The 17,864-nt window shown below is 34.4% G+C and overlaps 1 protein-coding gene and 1 long non-coding RNA gene across 8 annotated transcripts in view; one reads left to right on the top strand and one right to left on the bottom strand.

Annotated features, from left to right (window-relative positions):
• Nucleotides 1–11,532, bottom strand: part of LOC130680334 (uncharacterized) — a 33,237-nt gene extending 21,705 nt beyond the window's left edge. The window contains exon 1 of the long non-coding RNA XR_008993296.1: nucleotides 11,296–11,532. This is a non-coding gene — a long non-coding RNA (uncharacterized LOC130680334). The remainder of the gene's footprint in view (nucleotides 1–11,295) is intronic.
• Nucleotides 1–17,864, top strand: part of ARHGAP32 (Rho GTPase activating protein 32) — a 277,885-nt gene that overhangs the window by 161,392 nt on the left and 98,629 nt on the right. For all 7 annotated transcript variants that reach the window (XM_057490664.1, XM_057490663.1, XM_057490665.1 and 4 more), the window contains one exon: nucleotides 6,328–6,414. In XM_057490664.1, coding sequence (XP_057346647.1) covers nucleotides 6,328–6,414 — 87 coding nt within the window. The remainder of the gene's footprint in view (nucleotides 1–6,327; nucleotides 6,415–17,864) is intronic.

The following is a 17,864-nucleotide window of genomic DNA, read 5'->3' as shown; positions in this document are numbered from 1 at the left end:
GTGTCCATATATTGCTTGATCTCTGTTTTTATTTGGTCATTGATCCATTGATTATTTAGGAGCATGTTATTAAACCTCCATGTGTTTGTGGACTTTTTCATTTTCTTTTGTGTAATTTATTTCTAGTTTCATACCCTTTTGGTCTGAGAAGCTGTTTGGTACAATTTCAATCTTTTTGAATTTACTGAGGGTCTTTTAGTGGCCCAGTATATGTTCTATTCTTGAAAATGTTCCATGTGCACTTGAGAAGAGTATGTGTCCTGTTACTTTTGGATGGAGTGTTCTATAGATTTCTGTTAGGTCCATCTGTTCTATTGTGTTGTTCAGTGCCTCTGTCTCCTTACTTATTTTCTGTCTGGTTGGTCTGTCCTTTGGAGTGAGTGGTGTGTTAAAGTCTAAATGACTGCATTCCATCTATTTCCCCCTTTAATTCTGTTAGTGTTTGTTTCACATATGTAGGTGATCCTGTGTTGGGTGCATAGATATTTATAATAGTTACATCCTCTTGTTGGACTGACCACTTTATCATTATGTAATGTCCTTATCTCTTGTTACTTTCTTTGTTTTGAAGTCTGTTTTGTCTGATATAAGTACTGCAACTCTTACTTTTTGCTCCCTATTAGTTGCATGAGATTTCTTTTTCCATCCCTTTACTTTCAGTCTTTGTATGTCTTTGGGTTTAAAGTGAGTCTCTTGTAGCAGCTACAGATGGGTCTTGTTTTTTTATCCATTCATTGACTCTATGTCTTTTTATTGGTGCATTCCGACCATTTACATTTAGGGTGATTATTGATAAGTATGTACTTATTGCCATTGTAGGCTTTAGATTTGTGGTTATCAAAGGTTCAAGGGTAATTTCCTTACTATCTAACAGTCTAATTTAACTCACTTAGTATGCTATTACAAACACAACCTAAAGGTTCTTTTTTTCCCCTCCTTTTTCTTCCTCTTCCGTTCTTTATGTTTAGGTATCATCTTCTGTACTCTTTGTCTATCCCTTGATTGACTTTGGGGGTAGTTGATTTGATTTTGCATCTGCTTATTAATTAATTGTTCTACCTTCTTTACTGTGGTCTTATTTCCCTTGGTGATAGCTATTTAGCCTTAGGAACACTTCCATCTATAGCAGTCCCTCCAAAATGCACTCTAGAGGTGGTTCGTGGGAGATAAATTCTCTCAGCTTTTGCTTATCTGAAAATTGTTTAATCCCTCCTACAAATTAAATGACAATCTTTCTGGGTAGAGTATTCTTGGTTCAGGGCCCTACTATTTCATTGCATTAAATATATCATGCCACTCCTTTCTGGCCTGTAAGATTTCTGTTGAGAAGTCTGACAGCCTGATGGGTTTTCTTTTGTATGTGATCTTTTTTCTCTCTCTAGCTGCTTTTTAAAGTCTGTCCTTATCCTTGATCTTTGCCATTTTAATTACTATATGTCTTGGTGTTGTCTTCCTTGGGTCCCTTGTGTTGGGAGATCTGTGCACCTCCGTGGCCTGAGAGACTATCTCCTTCTCCATATTGGGGAAGTTTTCAGCAATCACCTCCTCAAAGACACTTTCTATCCCTTTTTCTCTCTCTTCTTTTCTGGTACCCATATAATGCGAATATTTTTCCATTTGGATTGACTGCACTGCTCTCTCAATATTCTTTCATTCCTAGGGATCCTTTTTTCTCTCTGTGCCTCGGCGTCTTTGTATTTCTCCTCTCTAATTTCTATTCCATTTACTGTCTCTTCTACTAAATCTAATTTGCTTTTAAATCCCTCCATTGTATGTTTCATTTCAGATATGAAATTTTTCAATGACTGAATCTCTGTCCTAAATTCATCCCTGAGTTATTGAATATTTTTCTGTACTTCCATGAGCATGTTTATGATTTTTATTTTGAACTCTCTTTCAGGAAGATTGGTGAGTTCAGTTTCACTTGGCCATTTTTCTGTTGTTTGTGAGATTTTGGTTTGAACCAGGTTCCTTTGATGTTTCATATTTGCATGTGGTGCCCTTTAGTGCCCAGAAGCTGTAGTGTCTGGAGTTGCTCAGCCCCTGGAGTGATGTTGGCGGTCGCAGGGGAATGGCACTGGTGCCCTGTGGGAGGAAAGAGCTGTTTCCTGCTTCCCAGCTGCAGTGCCTGGCTCCACTGTCAGAACTAGTGGTCCGAGCACACAGGTGTAAGCCTGTGTGCTTCATGTTTGTAGCTGCCGTAGGTGGGGCTTCCCTCTGGCTGGCCCGACGCCAGGGCAGGGACTGCCGGTTTGTGAGCTGGTGTTGGCAGACCAGGATGAAGGTGCTGCAGGCTGCGTATCACAGTGGGGAGCCTCAGAACTGAGTAACCATCCAGCGGAATGGAGCATCTGAAGTTCCTGCAAGTTCCCAACCTGCTGGGCAGAGCGCTCTCAGATAACCTTGTCCACCTATCCCTTCTCCCCAGTAGCAAGTTCCGTGCAATACCCACCCTTTCAGCAGCCCTCACACTGCTAGGAAGCCTCTCAGACCGCCCACCTTTCCTTTGTCCCAGAACAGCTGGATGTGGATCCCTGTCCTCCACAAATGGCTAGAATCTCTGTCTCTCCAAGTATTCCCTCTGTCTTAGCTTTCCAGCCCCACTAATTTCTAGAGCAATGTAGGTTTGTGCTCCCAAAGAAGATCTCCAGGGCTGGGTGTTCAGCAGTCCTAGGCTTCCACCCCTCCCCTCTCTGTTTCTCTTCCTCCTGACGGTGAGCTGGGGTGGGGGAAGTTGCCACCGGATCAAGGCTTTGTTAAGTTACCCTGTTTTGTGAGGTCTGCTCTGTTCTCCAGGTGTATGCAGTGTGGCACAGTCTTTTTTCCTGTTGCTCTTTTAGGATTGTACTAACTATATTTTCATAGTATATGTGGTTTTGAGAGGAGTTCTCTGTCTCACCTCTCACACCGCCATCTTTGATGTGCCGGGTGTTGTATTATCTTTAAGCAGGTTCTTTTTCCAAATCTGCTGGTGAGCTCTTTAAGTGACTTTTTGGTTTTAGTTAGTGTAATGGTCATCCCTTGAGTTTGTATGTGATTCCCTTTTCTCCTCTTCATTGAAACTTTCATTTGTCTATTGTTTTCTTAATTTCCTTTACTTCTTGTGGTTTCTTTGAGCTCTTGTGTTTTATATGGTTCACCTCAAATCTAGTAAGTTTTATATCTGGACTTCTCAGGGAGAGATTTTATTGGTTTATTTTATTTTTCTTCTTTTGAATGATGCATGTCTTTCTGTTTTTTTTGTATATCATGATTTTCTTTTTGTTATTGCATACTGCAGTTTGAATATCATGCTGAGGTAATCCTAGAAATTAGATTCTACCTCTTTCCACAGATTTGCTCTTTTTGATCAGAAAGTCTGTTTGTTTAGACACTTTTCCAGACTGTTTTTTGAAGAGACTCTATTCCATGTTATGTGTGGCTATGAAGTCTCTCTTTTAGCTTGTGTTCACATAGTGTTTTGTCAGGGAATTCCTTGAATGCTAGGAGCTAAAAATAACATAACAAACAAAACAAAAAGCCATTTCCTTCAGTGTTTGCACATTTTCTGTGTGTTGGGGCACTCACTCAACATTTAACCAGGCTGTTTAAAACGTTGGTGTGTTTTTATGTCTTTGTATACATGTGTTCTACCCTGGTCGTGTTCGTGTGTTTCAAAATGCCCCAGTATGCACAGGTACTTTTTAATGATCTAATTTCCCAAAGAATCTCTCTCCTCAGTTTTTCTTCCTGGACTTTAAGGTGTCTGTTATATATCTTAACTATAATAATCTCATCCTCCAGGTGACTGCAGCTTTTAGTTTACTTTACAATATTTTTATGCAGTGCTGCTGCTTTTATTTGTGAGTTTCAAATTAGGTGAAAGAGAGGTGTGTGCCTTGTGCAGGCCTTCAGGTAGCAGCAAGACAGGTCAGAAAAAAAAAAACACAATAGCTTGTGAATAATGTCTTTGCTCTTACCATCCAGGGCCAGGGTCCCACTCTTGGAACTAGGGTTGCTATTTCAAGAGTGCCACAGAGCTGCGGAGCAAGAACCAGTAGAAATACTAAGATTTCCTACAATTTTTAAATTGGCTTTTTCAAAACTCATTATTCTCATAGTGGTTGTAAACCTTTAGTGTTTTCTGGCGTAACTGAGAAAGTTGGTTGTGAGAATTTTTGCTTGTTTTTTCATGTTTCTGTGAAGGAACTGGAGTTTGGAGTTGCCTGTGCTCCCATTTTGTTGATACAATTTGACCATCCTTCTCTGCTGTTAGCCCTCCTCCCCTGCCACCAAAGTTCTGCTTAGGAACTGATTTTGTTTCTAGTCTATTTCTATTTCAGCTGTTGACAATTAAAAATTTTATAACCTCTCCTTTCTGTTTGGAAGTTCAGGAGTGTTTTCAGCAAGGGAAATTGAAAATTGGTGAGATGTCTGAAGATCTCTGTGCTTTACTGCTAAGCCAGCAGTTTTCTGAATTGTTGAAGAGCATATGCTCTTTCTATATCTCTTCTTTACCACCTGGTTGTTACTTCTCTTTGCTCTCCAGTCCCTTCTTCAGCTTTCTGTTCCAAAGAAGAACTCCTTTCCCTCGACCTTATTTCAGATCTTGGTGGGTAGCTGTGCTATACTTTGTGAAGCCCTAAGTTGCCTCCGTGGGGTTTCTCTCAGCTCTTCTGTGCATCCTTGAATGGTTGAATGTCCTGAGTACCTTAGAGGGCTCTCTCAGTGTTTCTGCCCTCTCCTGGCTTCTTTCCCCAGCTCTCCATCAACAGTGGTTCATTGCCTTGTGCCTGAGGAGCCTCCACATACTTCATGGGTTTATCTCTCTTGGTTCTCCTGCTCTTATCCCACCCTTTGGAGTACTGATCCTACACACTTGGTGAAAACCTGTGAGAACCAGCTGATGGGTGAGTGTTGACTGTCTGCCACAAGGTGCTGTTTGGAATTTTAGGTTGTCACTTCAGTTCACATGTAGTCTTCAGGGTATGGCTGCTTTCTCTTCAGCTGAAAGTAGATTCTTTGTCATCCTCCATCTTTGCCAGACATCTCAGCACATTCATAAGTGTCTTCTGTTCTGTGAAAGTCTTGACACTGTGAGCAATTTAGTTCGTTCAGTATTTTTTTACCCATAAGCCTTCTCTATTTTTTTAAATTATGATTTTGTAGTTCACCTGGTTTATTTTGGCTAGTGTGAGAATGAGCATTGTCTTGGGAACTTCTACTCAATATCAGAATTTAAAAAAGATACTTCCGTGACACTACTTTCAAAAATAGGGAATATTTCTTTGTCAGTGTCATATTTCTTATAATAGTAACTATGATGATAGATAGCATTTATTAAATACTTACTGAGTACTAGGCATCTTGGTTTAAATTCATTATCTCATTTGATACTCACAAACTTAAGAATAAACATTATTATGTCATCTCCATTTTCCAGATGAGAGATGTAAGTAGGTAGATCAATGTTATATAGTCAGTCAGTGACACTTTTAAACTCAGGGTTCTTCATCTCTGGAGCAGAGTTGCAAATTCACATCCCTAAATGGGGCAGGTATGTAATATAAGTGAATGAAATTATATGTCAATGATATTTCAATAAAAAATATATATATAAATGAATGAAGAGAGTAGGGTGTGAAAAAACAAAACAAGCAATGTGATGAATGACAGTTAATATTCAGCATAGGCACTGGTGAAAAAATAAAGAATAATCAGTTCTGTATAAAGTATCTTAGAGAATACATGACATTTAAAGGGGTTGGTCACTTCTCAGCTCCTGCAGTTGTTGTCCATATGATAATATAGGTCCAATATTTCTGATTTTCTGATTTCAATGGAAGCCAGAAATCTGTATTTTTTCATATGAAACCACTCAGTTTCTAAATTTTAGTAGCTGGTTCAAATAAAAATATAATAAACCCAGTGTTCAGACCTACATGGTGAGTCTGAAATAAAACCTGGCCACAGTTTGTAATCTCTGTAATAGAGTCTGAACCCTTTAAAATCATCTGGTCACGCTGTCTCTTTAGTGCCCATCTTAGTGCCTTCCTTGCACATACTTGCTAAATAAATTAAGGAAATGAAGACCTGCTCTAGAATGAATGTACATTATTTACTGCTTTTATTCAGTTGTGCTTGTTCAGATATAAGCTACAAAGACAATTCATAGAAACATTTTTTAATAAAACCCTGAATTCTTCATTTTATCTGCTGTAAGTAATAGAGTTCTACTGTAAGGCGTATCTTACATTGAACTGATGTGAGGGTTCAGGTATTACTGATTACCTAGTTTATTCTTTTTTATTAATCATTGACTTTCTTTCCCTTTCTTCTTTGACATAGCTTTCACTTTCAGAAGAACAGAATGAAATAACAAAAAATGGCTGTGAATCTAAAGAGCTGGTCTACCTCGTGCACATTGCTTGTCAGGTAAATTTTTGCATGTGTTCTCCATTTCACATAAAATTTAATAAGAATTATTTTGAGTGATTAATAAGTACCTTTCTAAAATACATTTCTCACATTGTCTAATAGAATCCACAGAAAGATATTTATAAAATTTTGAAATAGGACTATGAATGACTATTGTTAAGAAATAAGAAAATGTAGCCTATAAAAAAAGGGAAATAAATATGTTCATGCAATACTGTGTGGAACATATAACTTAAATTTCTTTTCTTTGCATTTTAGAAAGTTTTTAAGGATTTAGATACTTGTGAATGAATAAAAGTGGCTATGGTAACACAGTTGTTTGATTTTATTCTTTCTCCCAGTCATATTGACAATTCTGCATGTGCTCAGATTTGAAATAATCAGTTTAATAGAATCAGCTTTATAGATATTTAATTAACAGACTTACATGAAAATTCTTCTTTTAAGAATAAAGGGAATATGTTGTTAATCAGTTTAATAGAATCAGTTTTATAGATATTTAATTAACAAATGAAAATTCTTCTTGTAAGAGTAAAGGGAATGTATTGTTTACTGATGACATGATTAAATGAGTCAGCAGCTGCTATTCACATATTACAGTAAAAGAGCAGACCAAATCGTGCCTCAGATGCTCATTTTTCTAACCAACTCAATAAATTCCACTGTGGTATAACAAATGTTGTGTGTTTTAGAAGCCTGTTATTTTTTGACTCTTCGGATTAGAACTTTTTTTAGGGTAATTATCATGACTTGTTCTTAGATTTAAAATATGTCATTTATAGATTTGATTATTTCCTCCATCAAGTAAACAATTCGTTTGTTTCCTTTAATCTGTGTTCTTTGTGTCTTCTGCCTATTTTTGGATTAGTCATTGCAAAGCAATTATTTCAAGGGAAGTTTTTTGTTTCCTTTGGGAGAGAGAAAGATAAAGGCATTTATGTTTTATCTCAAAAATATTGTACCTGAAGTTAAAAATTAAATTATCTGGAAAAATCTAATATTTATTATCTCTTAGGGGGAATACTTGAGTGCTCAATCTTTGCTGACCTTAAGGAAAACCTTTCAAAATTAAGTGCTATTATTTTTAGGTGTCAGAAATTGAATATGTGAGCTTGAAAATTGAATTTAACTTGTATGTAAATAAGATGACCAACATTACGTATTGTTTATTCATGTTTTATTATGTGTCATCTCAGTTCCTGTGAGGAAGTAGGCAGCTCTGAATCACTAAGTTTCATGTCATATTTCATAAATTGCTTCTATTTGGTGAGTTAATTTTTAAGTGAAAATATCAAGTACTTTTAGGGTAAACCATTACTAATAGAATATAAATCATCTCTTTTTTTTTGCTTTTTCTTTTTCACTGCCAAATCATATCTTTTTTATGTAGAGTACATGGTCAGCCTTTCAGTAATAAAATTATTAATCCTTCTATAACCTAACATCTTTTAGAATATTTTCTTCATGTCATTAACTTCCATATGTTATAACAAGGCATCTGTCTTTATTCTCATAAGCAAAACATAGTGTCAAAAATACTTGTGCTATTTTTTAAAAATGACCTTTAAAAAGTAAGCATGGTAGTTTGGTCCCATATATTAGGATGTATAATTGTTACTTGATCATGCTTCTGTGAATTTTTGACCTGGATAGTTAGGTTATATCATGGTTGTAAATATCTTTGTCAAGGTGCTTAAAAAATTTCAGACTACTTGGTATATACTACTTATTATATCCAAGTAGTAATTTACTACATTGTAATAATGCCATCACTGTAAGGGATGCCTCTTACTGCCTCACACTGTAAGTAGTCATTGATGTATTCCCATGGCTTACCTTCTGTATTCTTGCCGTATGTAACCCATAAGCCATATTAAATTAAAGTCATATTTTTTGTAAGTGACACACATAACCAAACTCTTTCATTTTGCAAATGAAGAAATTGAGGCCCAAATTACTGAAGGGCTGGCTTTTCTAAGCTATGTGAAGTCTTAGCCGAAAATATTATGGAGTTCATTTTCCTGATTGCCAGCTTTTCCTGCATTTCCTTGGAATCACTATCTAGAAAAGATTTACGAAATTGCTTAGTCTTCAGATGAGATAAGATTACCATTACACACTGATGTAATATATCCATTCCAAAGGCTATTTATTCTTTGCTAATTTCTAATTATTCAAAATGTGTACTTGAATATCTTTTTATTTAACCAAAATTGCTGATCTTTTATCTTATCCACTTTTGTTCTTTTATCTTAGAAAGTGGTCAGAACTGTGATCATTTTTCTTTTCTGTAGATTGTGATATTGATTCCTTTAGGTCTTATCTTGGAACCTTTTAATTTTGTCTTTGCATCTGCCCTTTAAATTTTTATTTTTTAAATTGTGAATCCAGTAATGTAAACCACATCTTCCATATGGAAAAATCCAAATTCATAGGCATTTTGGTCACCTATGTGTCCAGTTTGCTTATATTATGGCATGCAGAATAACCTTGAATTCTTGCAACACCCTGTAGACAGATAGCCTAATCTCCATTCTACAGATTATGAATCTAAGACAACAGGTTATAAAATTAAAGAAAGGACCAGGATTTGAAAAGCGTGCTGCTTTTCTAATCTTAGTTTTCTAATATAATTTATATTTGGTTAGCTACTCTGAAATTTGCAAGCATTTCCCAGATGTTAATAAAGAATTATAGAAATGCACTGAAGCTAACAATCCAGTTTCTTGCATGACTGCACTGGATAGGGCCTATATAGCATTTATATATGCATATATATAATTTTTTTGTGTTCTAAAAGTTTGGATTTATGGCTATTTATATGATAAAAAAATAATACTTTTGAAAGTTTGGAAAATATAGAAAACATAGAAAAAAGAAAAACACCATTACTCCACTACCCCGAGTCTGTCTCTGTTTATATTTTATGTATTTTTGCTTTGTTTTATATATTTGCATTTCATAATTAGATGCAGTTATATAGGCATATGTGTATATACAATTTTAACACATTTTTATTTACAAAACATTCTTCCATGTTATTATAATCTCTCTATGAATGTTATTCTTTTACTTATTGAAGTATACTTGTCATTCAGTGTTATGTTAATTTTAGGCATCTAATATAGAAATCTTGTTTAGCCATATTCATGTGTCTCAGGTGAATATTAACCATGGATAAAGTGACTCTCTCAGATGACTTGAGGAATAGATTTTTAATGCCCTGCCTGAGCCCTCAACTACCTCAATCTCATACTAACCATTATTTTATATAATTTTATATAACCATATTTTATATCATTTTATATTATCGTTATTTAGAATAAGTTGTCTTAACGGATATAGGTTTATTGTACCTCAGACATACCTTCCTTATCTTTTAATTCTGTTCTCTAAGTGAACAAACTGGGGGATAAAAGTGTTATATAGAACAAACAGATTAGCTAGTCCATGAAGAAATACTCCAGTTTGTGTCATGATATTGATCTGTATGGGAATGCTTTTTCTATTCTGAAAATCATACTAATTTTTCTCTTCATAGCCCCAACTTTTCAGGAAACATACGTATTTAGTTTGAAATCAATAAAGTTAACAAATATCCTAGGAAATTCAGGACTATGTTAAGGTAAGATGTAGGACAAACCATTACTGCCTCAAATGTTGAAAATTCAATAATTATAAAAAGAACAAAATTAGACAAGCCCTGACACTAATTATATTGAGCCCCACTACATAGAATAAAGCATTTGTAAGTGTAAGGTCAGTGATAGTGAATCTTAAAAGTACTCTGTTCTATTGTTTTATTCTTTAGCAAATAAGCAAATATCAGCTTATAAGTGTTAATTTTAAAATGGCAAAGTTTTCCTAGATGTTAAAAGAATTTATTCTGACATGGGCCCTAATGAAAATTGTATTCTGATTTTCCCTCTAAGTATAGTTTTATTAGTGCATGAGTAATTGTTGCTTAATTGGATACTTAATATTTTATTGTCTCATACAAGCTTTAGAGTAGTTTAATGGTTTTTGTTAAAGTTGGATTGTATTAGCTGCCTTAGTATTTTAACAAGAATTTATTAGCATATAATAGTTTGTTTTTTCTGTGGATCGTTTTTTTCATAAGTATTTCCAATAGTCTGAAGGCTTCTTTATGTCCCAGGAGGTGGAATAAACAGTTGGTTTTTAGGGGAATGCTTTCTTGTCTCAAAATATCTCCTGTATTTTGATGCTCCCATGCTTGAAATTCCACCATCAGAAATGCATTCCTAGGTATTAAATATCTCCTCCAAATATGTCAGTCCATTTAGAAGATGTTGTTACTAAGGGGGTGGGGTTGAATATTAATGTTTGTGGAGCATCTGTTGTGAATAAAACATATAGGGAGATTGCAGATATTCCTATTTAACTTTTTACTCTAATGTGATTTTTAGGTGCTATTGTTCCCATTTTACAGATAAGTAAACGGCTGTTCATAGGTGTTAAATAATGTGTGTGTAAAGTCCTATATCAAGGATAAGACCAAGCTGAGATTTAATTCAGATCTTTCTTTTTTTACTGCAATTCATGATATAGTTAAAGAGAGAATTTATAGCATTAATACTTTTCCAGATAACTTTCCTATGATAAAGGGACTTGCAAAGGACATTGGTGAAGACTGTTCTTCTCATAAAGAACAGGAAGAATATCTTGAATTTGTCTCTATCTTTATTATTACAAAACTAGCCCAGCTGCTAGTTAGGCTATTGGGATAGCATCTGTGTTTGCATCCTATAATTGATTACCTTTTAAACTCCCTTTAAATAATACAAATTGAAAGGTTACCTATGTGGTTAAAACTCTTCAATAGGTTTCCATGTTTAAAACTAAATCCAAACTAATTACGAAGGCCTGTGAGGGTCCAGTGTGATCCAGACCTTGCTTACTTCTTCTGTGTCATGTCTTAACAGTCTTCTCACTCCTCTGCTCTGCTCACAGTAGTTTTCAGTCAGTTTGTTAAAGACCCTAGGTTTTTTCCTGCAACAGGGCACTAAATGTTGATCACCCATTTATCTATTCACACTGCACACTTGCTGGGTCTGGTGCCTTCTGTTTTCAGTATGGAGTTGAGATATCACCTCCTCAGAAGGACTTTTACTGAAGTAGATTCTTGCTTATTTCTGACTAGTACAAAACAGTCATTATGTACTTATGTATTTATTTACTTAAAAAATATTTGTTTTCCTCACTAGAAATAAATACTTAAAAGTCAGAGGTTTGATGGTCTTTTCTCTGTTGCATCTCTAATGCTTACTCTGATGCTCGGTACAGTGTGGATGCTCAGTAAATATCTGGTGAATGAATGAAAGAATAAGAAAAATGTTTTGTCTTACAAGGTTGATCCTATCTACACTGGGATATTTCTTTTTCTCTCATTCTTTTTTTTTTCAGCCTTGTGAAGAATAGTTGATTTTTGTTATCCTTGGACAGTAATAAATTACTTGAGAGTTCGAAGTAAATTAAGGTTAGAAATTAGCAGCAGATTAAAATTTAGGCAGATGTATATAATGAGTTGTTTGTTTAATTTTTGTTTTATTCTTTGTAAAATAATTGAGCTTCTAAAATACTCTGACCATTTACCTTATTCAGTTTGGAAATTGTATGATTTGAAATCTAAAGTTCTCTCATTTCTGCCAAATACCAGTATTTTACCACTTTTAGAATTTCAGTGAATTTAGCACAGTTTTAAATGATTTGCAAATTGTGTGCTAAGGCTTAGATTTCATAATGAAAATCTGTATAGAAGAGCAAGCTTTTTGCTGGCAAAGTAACATTTTTAAAAAGGAGAAATCAGTTCACTGATATATGAAGAAATGAATTTTGAAATCATTTCCTCATATTGGCAAAAAAATTGAATCTACACATAGACCTTACACCTTGCACAAACCTCAACTCAAAATGGACCACACACCTTAATGTAAGACGTGGAATGACAAAAGTCCTAGAAGATAACAGAGGAGAAAATACAGATAGTCCTGGGTTTTGTGATTTTTCTTAGCTACAACACTGGAGACATAATCCATGGAAGAAAAAATTGATCAGATGTACTGCAATGAAATTAAAATTTTCTGAATTTTAAGTACTCAAACTTACTATGTCAAAGACACTGATAAGAATAAAAAGACAAGTCACAGACCTTGGAAAAAATATTGACAAAAGATACATCTTTTGATATACAGTCCTGATGAGGGACTATTATCCAAAATTTGCAAAGAACTCTTAAAAATGAACAATAAGAAAACAACTGATTTAAAAATGGGACAAAGATCTGTAACAGACATCTCCCCAAAAAGATACTCAGATGATAAGAATATGAAAAGATGCTCCACATCATATGCCATTAGGGAAATGCAAATTAAAACAACAAGATACCACAGTACACCAGTTTTAATGGCAAAAGTCCAGAATACTGTTAACCACAAATGCCAGCAAGGATTTGAAGGAACAGGAGCTTTCCTTCTTTGGTAATAGGAATATAAAATGGTATAGATACTCTGGAAGACAAGTTGTCAGTTTTTTATAAAACTAAACATACTCTACCACAAGATCCAGTCTAGCAGTCACACTCTGTGGTGTTTACTCAAATTAGTTGAAAAGTTGTGTCCACACAAAAACCTGCACACAAATATTTATAGCACCTTTAATTCATAATTGCCAAAACTTGGAAGCTGGTGAATGGATAAATAAACTGAGATATGTCTGAACACTGGAACATTACTCAGCACTGAAAAGAAATAAGCTATGAAGCAATGAAAAGACATGGAGGAAACTTAAGTGCATATTACTAAATGAAAGAAACCAACCTGAATCGGCTACATACTGTGTGTTTCTAATTATATGTCATTCTGTTAAAGGCAAAACTCTGGAGACAGAGAAAAGATGTGTAGTTGCCAGGGGGTGGAAGAAGTTAAAATGAATAGGCAGAGCACAAAGGACTTTTAGTGAAGTGAAACTATTCTGTATGATACTATAATGGTGGATATATGTCATTATACATTTATCCAGACACATAGAATATAGATCACCATAGAATATAGAGCACCTTGATGACAAATAGCATGTCAATGTGGGTTTATCAGTTTTAACAAATGTACCATGTTGGTGGGGAAGTCCACAACAGAGGAGGTTGTCATATGTTGGCATAAGGGGATATGGGAATCCTGTGTACTTTCCACTAAATTTTTCTCTGAACTGCTCTAAAAAAATAAAGTTTATTAATATAAAAAAGTAATCATGTTCTCTTCCATCTAAATAGTCTTGCCCAAAGAAATAAATATCAAGAACCAACCACATAAATGCAGTAACACTCAGAGCCTCACAAAGTAAAACCCAAGATTATATTTTCTCCTATGTTATCTCTATGACTTTTATGATTCTGTGTTATACATTAAGGTCTGTGGTCCATTTTGACTTAAGTTTTGTGAAAGGTGTAAGGTTTATGTATAGAGTCAGTATTTTTGTCTTTGGATATCAGGTGTTCCAGCATCATTTGTTGGAAATACTTAATTTTCTCCATGTTATTGCCTTTTCTCCTTCATCTATACTTGTCTGTATATGTTGACTGTATATCAGTGATCTGGTGACTATATTTAGGTGGCTCTATTTCTGGGCTCTCTGTTCTGTTCATTGATGTATTTTTCAATTCCTTTACCAATACACACTGAAGTCGGAGAGTGTCAATCTTCCAACTTTATTCTCTTCCTTCAATATTGTGTTACCTATTCTGGTCTTTTGCCTCTCCATATAAACTTTAGAATTAGTTTGTTGATATCCACAAAAATAACTTGTTGGTGTTTTGATCTGGATAGCATTGTGAATCTATAGATCAAGTTGGGAAGAATCGACATCTTGATAATATTGAGCACTCCTATCCATGAACATAGTGTATTTCTCCATTTATTTTGCTCTTTGATTTCTTTCACCAGAGTTTTGTAGTTTTCCTCATACAGATCTTGTACATATGTCATTAGATTTACACATAAGTATTTCATATTTTGGGGTGCTTATGTAAATGGTATTGTGTTTTTAATTTAAAATTCCACTTATTCATTGTTGGTATATAGGAAAGTAATTGACTTCTGTGTATTAATGTTGTATCCTGCGATTTTGTTATAATCACTTACTACTTCCAGAAGTTTTTTTGTTGGTTCTTTTGCATTTTCTAGCTAGACAATAATGTCATCTGTATAAAAGGCAGTATAATTTCTGCCTTCCCAACAGGTATTATCTTTTATTTCCTTTTCTGGTCTTACTGCATTAGCGAGGAATTCCAGTACAATTTTGAAAAGCAGTGGTGAGGGAACATCCTTGCCTTGTTCTTGATCTTGGTTGGAAATCTTTGAGTATCTTCTACTCTTTCTGAATTTTGTTGTTCTAATTCTATGTCTGCTTCTTCTGAACTTTCTTTGCATATCAGTTATTCTTTTTTTAGTGGTTGCCCTAGATTTTGTACTATGCATTTATAATTAATCCAAGTTCATTTTCAAATAACCATACTTTATGTTAAGTATGAGTGCTTTATAATAACAAAATAATAGTAATTCCTTCCTTCTGACTTTATATCATTGCTGCCATTCATTTCATTTATATGTAAGCATACATAAGCATATATGTATTAAAGATGCATATGTTATCAAATACATTATTGCTATCATTATTTTGAACAAAGTATTATCTGTGAGATCAATTAAAGAATAAGAAAATATCCTTGAAAAAATATTAGGAAACTGAATTCTATAGTATGTTAAAGGAATCATACACCATAATCAAGTGGGATTTAGTCTAGGAATGCAAAGATGGTTCACCATCTGCAAATCAGTCAGGGTGATACACCGTATTAACAAAATGGAGGATAAAAGTCAAACAATCTCAATAGATGCAGAAGAAGCATTTGACAAAATTTAACATCCATTTATGATAAAAACTCTTAACAAAATGGGTATAGAGGGCACATACCTCAAAATAATAAGGGCCATATATTGACAAACCCACAGCTAACATCATACTCAACAGTGAAAAGCTGAAAACTTTTCTTCAAAGCTCAGAAGCAAGATAAGGATGCCCACTCTTGCCAATTTTATTTAACATAGTATTGGAAGTTCTAGCCAGAGAATCAGGCAATAAAGAAATAAAAGTAATTTAAATTGGAAAGGAAGAAGTAAAACTGTCATAATTTGCAGATGACATGACCCTATATATAGAAAACGCTAAAAATTCCACCAAAAGACTTTCAGAACTATTAAATGAATTCAGTAAAGTTTCAGGATAAAAAAAATCAATATACAAAATTCTGTTGCATTTCTATAATAATGAACTAGCAGAGAAATTAAGAAAATAATCCCATTTATAATTATATAAAAAAAATACCTTGGAATAAATTTGACCAAGGAGGTGAAGATCTGTACACACAAGACATTGATGAAAGAAATTGAATATGATATAAATATGTGGAAAGATACACATCATACTCATGAATTGAAATAATTAATATTGTTAAGATAACAAAATCTGTGGCACCCAAAGCAATCAACAGACTCAGTGAAATCCCTATCAAAATTCCAGTGGCATTTTTCACAGAACTAGAACAAACCTAAAAGTTATATGGAACCATAGAAATATATTGAATAGCCAAATAAATCTTGAGAAAGAAGAATGAAGCTGGAGGCATCGTATTTCCTGATTTGTAAGTGTATTATTATAGTAATTGGCGAAAAAAACAAACAACAAAAAAATATAGATCAGTGGAACAGAATAGAAAGCTCAAAAGTAAATCTACAAATTAATTAATTTATGACAAAGGAAGCAAGAATATACAATGGGGAGAAACAGTCTCTTCAATAAATGGTGTTGGCAAAATTGATCAGCCATGTTAAAAAAATTAAACTAGATTGTCTTACACCATACACAAAAAATAACTCAAAATTGATTAAAGACTTGAATCTAAGACCTGAAACTATAAAACTAGAAGAAAACATAGGTAGTATGCTTCTTGACATAGTTGTAGTGATGACTTTTAGAATCTAATGCAAAAGAAAAGACAATGGAAGCAAAAATAAGTAGTACAGCAAACTAAATGCTTCTGCACAGCAAAGGAGATCATCAGCAAAATCAACAGATAACCTCTTGAATGGGAGAAAATATTTGCAAGTCATATATTTGATTAAGGGGTTAATACACAATATATAAAGAACTCATATGTCCCAATAGCAGAAAAAACTAGTAAAATGGGTAGATAATCTGAATAGACATTTTCCAAAGAAGACACACAGATGACCAACAGGTACATGAAAAGTGTTCAACATCACTAATTATTAGGGAAATGGAGATCCAAATCACAGAGATATCACCTTTCACCTGATAGAATGGCCATTATAAGAAAAGACAAGAAATGAGAAGTATTGGCAAGAAAAGGGACCCTTTTGGTGGAATGTAAGTTGATGCAGTCACTATGGAAAACAGTATGGAAGTTCCTCAAAAAATTAAAAAGAATTGCTATGTGACTATATGATCAGTTCCACTCATGGGTATTCAAAATAAAAACACTAATTCAAAAGTTACGTGCCCCCATGTTCATAGCAGCATTCTTTACAATAGGCAAGATATGGAAAAAGCCTAAATGTCCATCAGTTGATGAATGTAGAGCCAAGGTCTTTTTGATTAAAACTCAAAAGTCATTCCTTTCCTTGTTAACTCACCCCGTTATTAAACTTTTATTACTGCTTTCTGTGGCATTCTTCTAAAATAACCTCTCTAACACAGAAGTAACAGTTGTTTGGTTAGTGTATTTTACAAGACCCTTGGAGCTAGTTTCAAAACTTTCCACTATTAAATGGGTTAAATTCCACAACTATTTTATGAGCTGTTTTACAAGAATCTTATTTGGAATCACAAGGGCCTTGCTGAATGAGGAGGGGAACTCCCATCAAGGAGCCAACCAGAACCAGTTCCCAGAACATGCACAGAGATAACCCTTCTCCACCCAGGGAGAAACTTATCTACCATTTTTTTAACACGTGACCTATGAAGAAGCATGATAACATGTGACTGCACACTAACAAGCACAGTGCCAATCATGCTAAATACCCTGAACGCTCTCCTTTTCTTAACGAATAAATCCTGATCCAAAAAAGCTCCTGTTATGCAATGCCTGGAGAGACAGATTTGAGCCCTGCCTCTTGTCCTCTTGTTTAGCTTTCTCTTTGCAAAAACCAGTGCCTTGAAGATTGGTGTTTGATACACTCAAACAGGCCCAACTTGGCTCACTAACAAATGGATAAGATGTGGTGTATTAATACAATGGAAAACACTTCAGCCATAAAAAAGAATGAAATCTTGCCATTTGTGACCACATGGATGGACCTTGAGGGCATTATGCTAAGTGAAATTAGACAGAGGAAGACAAATACTGTATGATC

Source organism: Manis pentadactyla, chromosome 13 (genome assembly GCF_030020395.1).
Source record: "Manis pentadactyla isolate mManPen7 chromosome 13, mManPen7.hap1, whole genome shotgun sequence".
In the NCBI taxonomy this organism is placed as follows: Eukaryota; Metazoa; Chordata; class Mammalia; order Pholidota; family Manidae; genus Manis; species Manis pentadactyla.
Note: the sequence above shows the minus strand (reverse complement) of the source record. Positions and strands in the feature narration are given on the sequence as shown.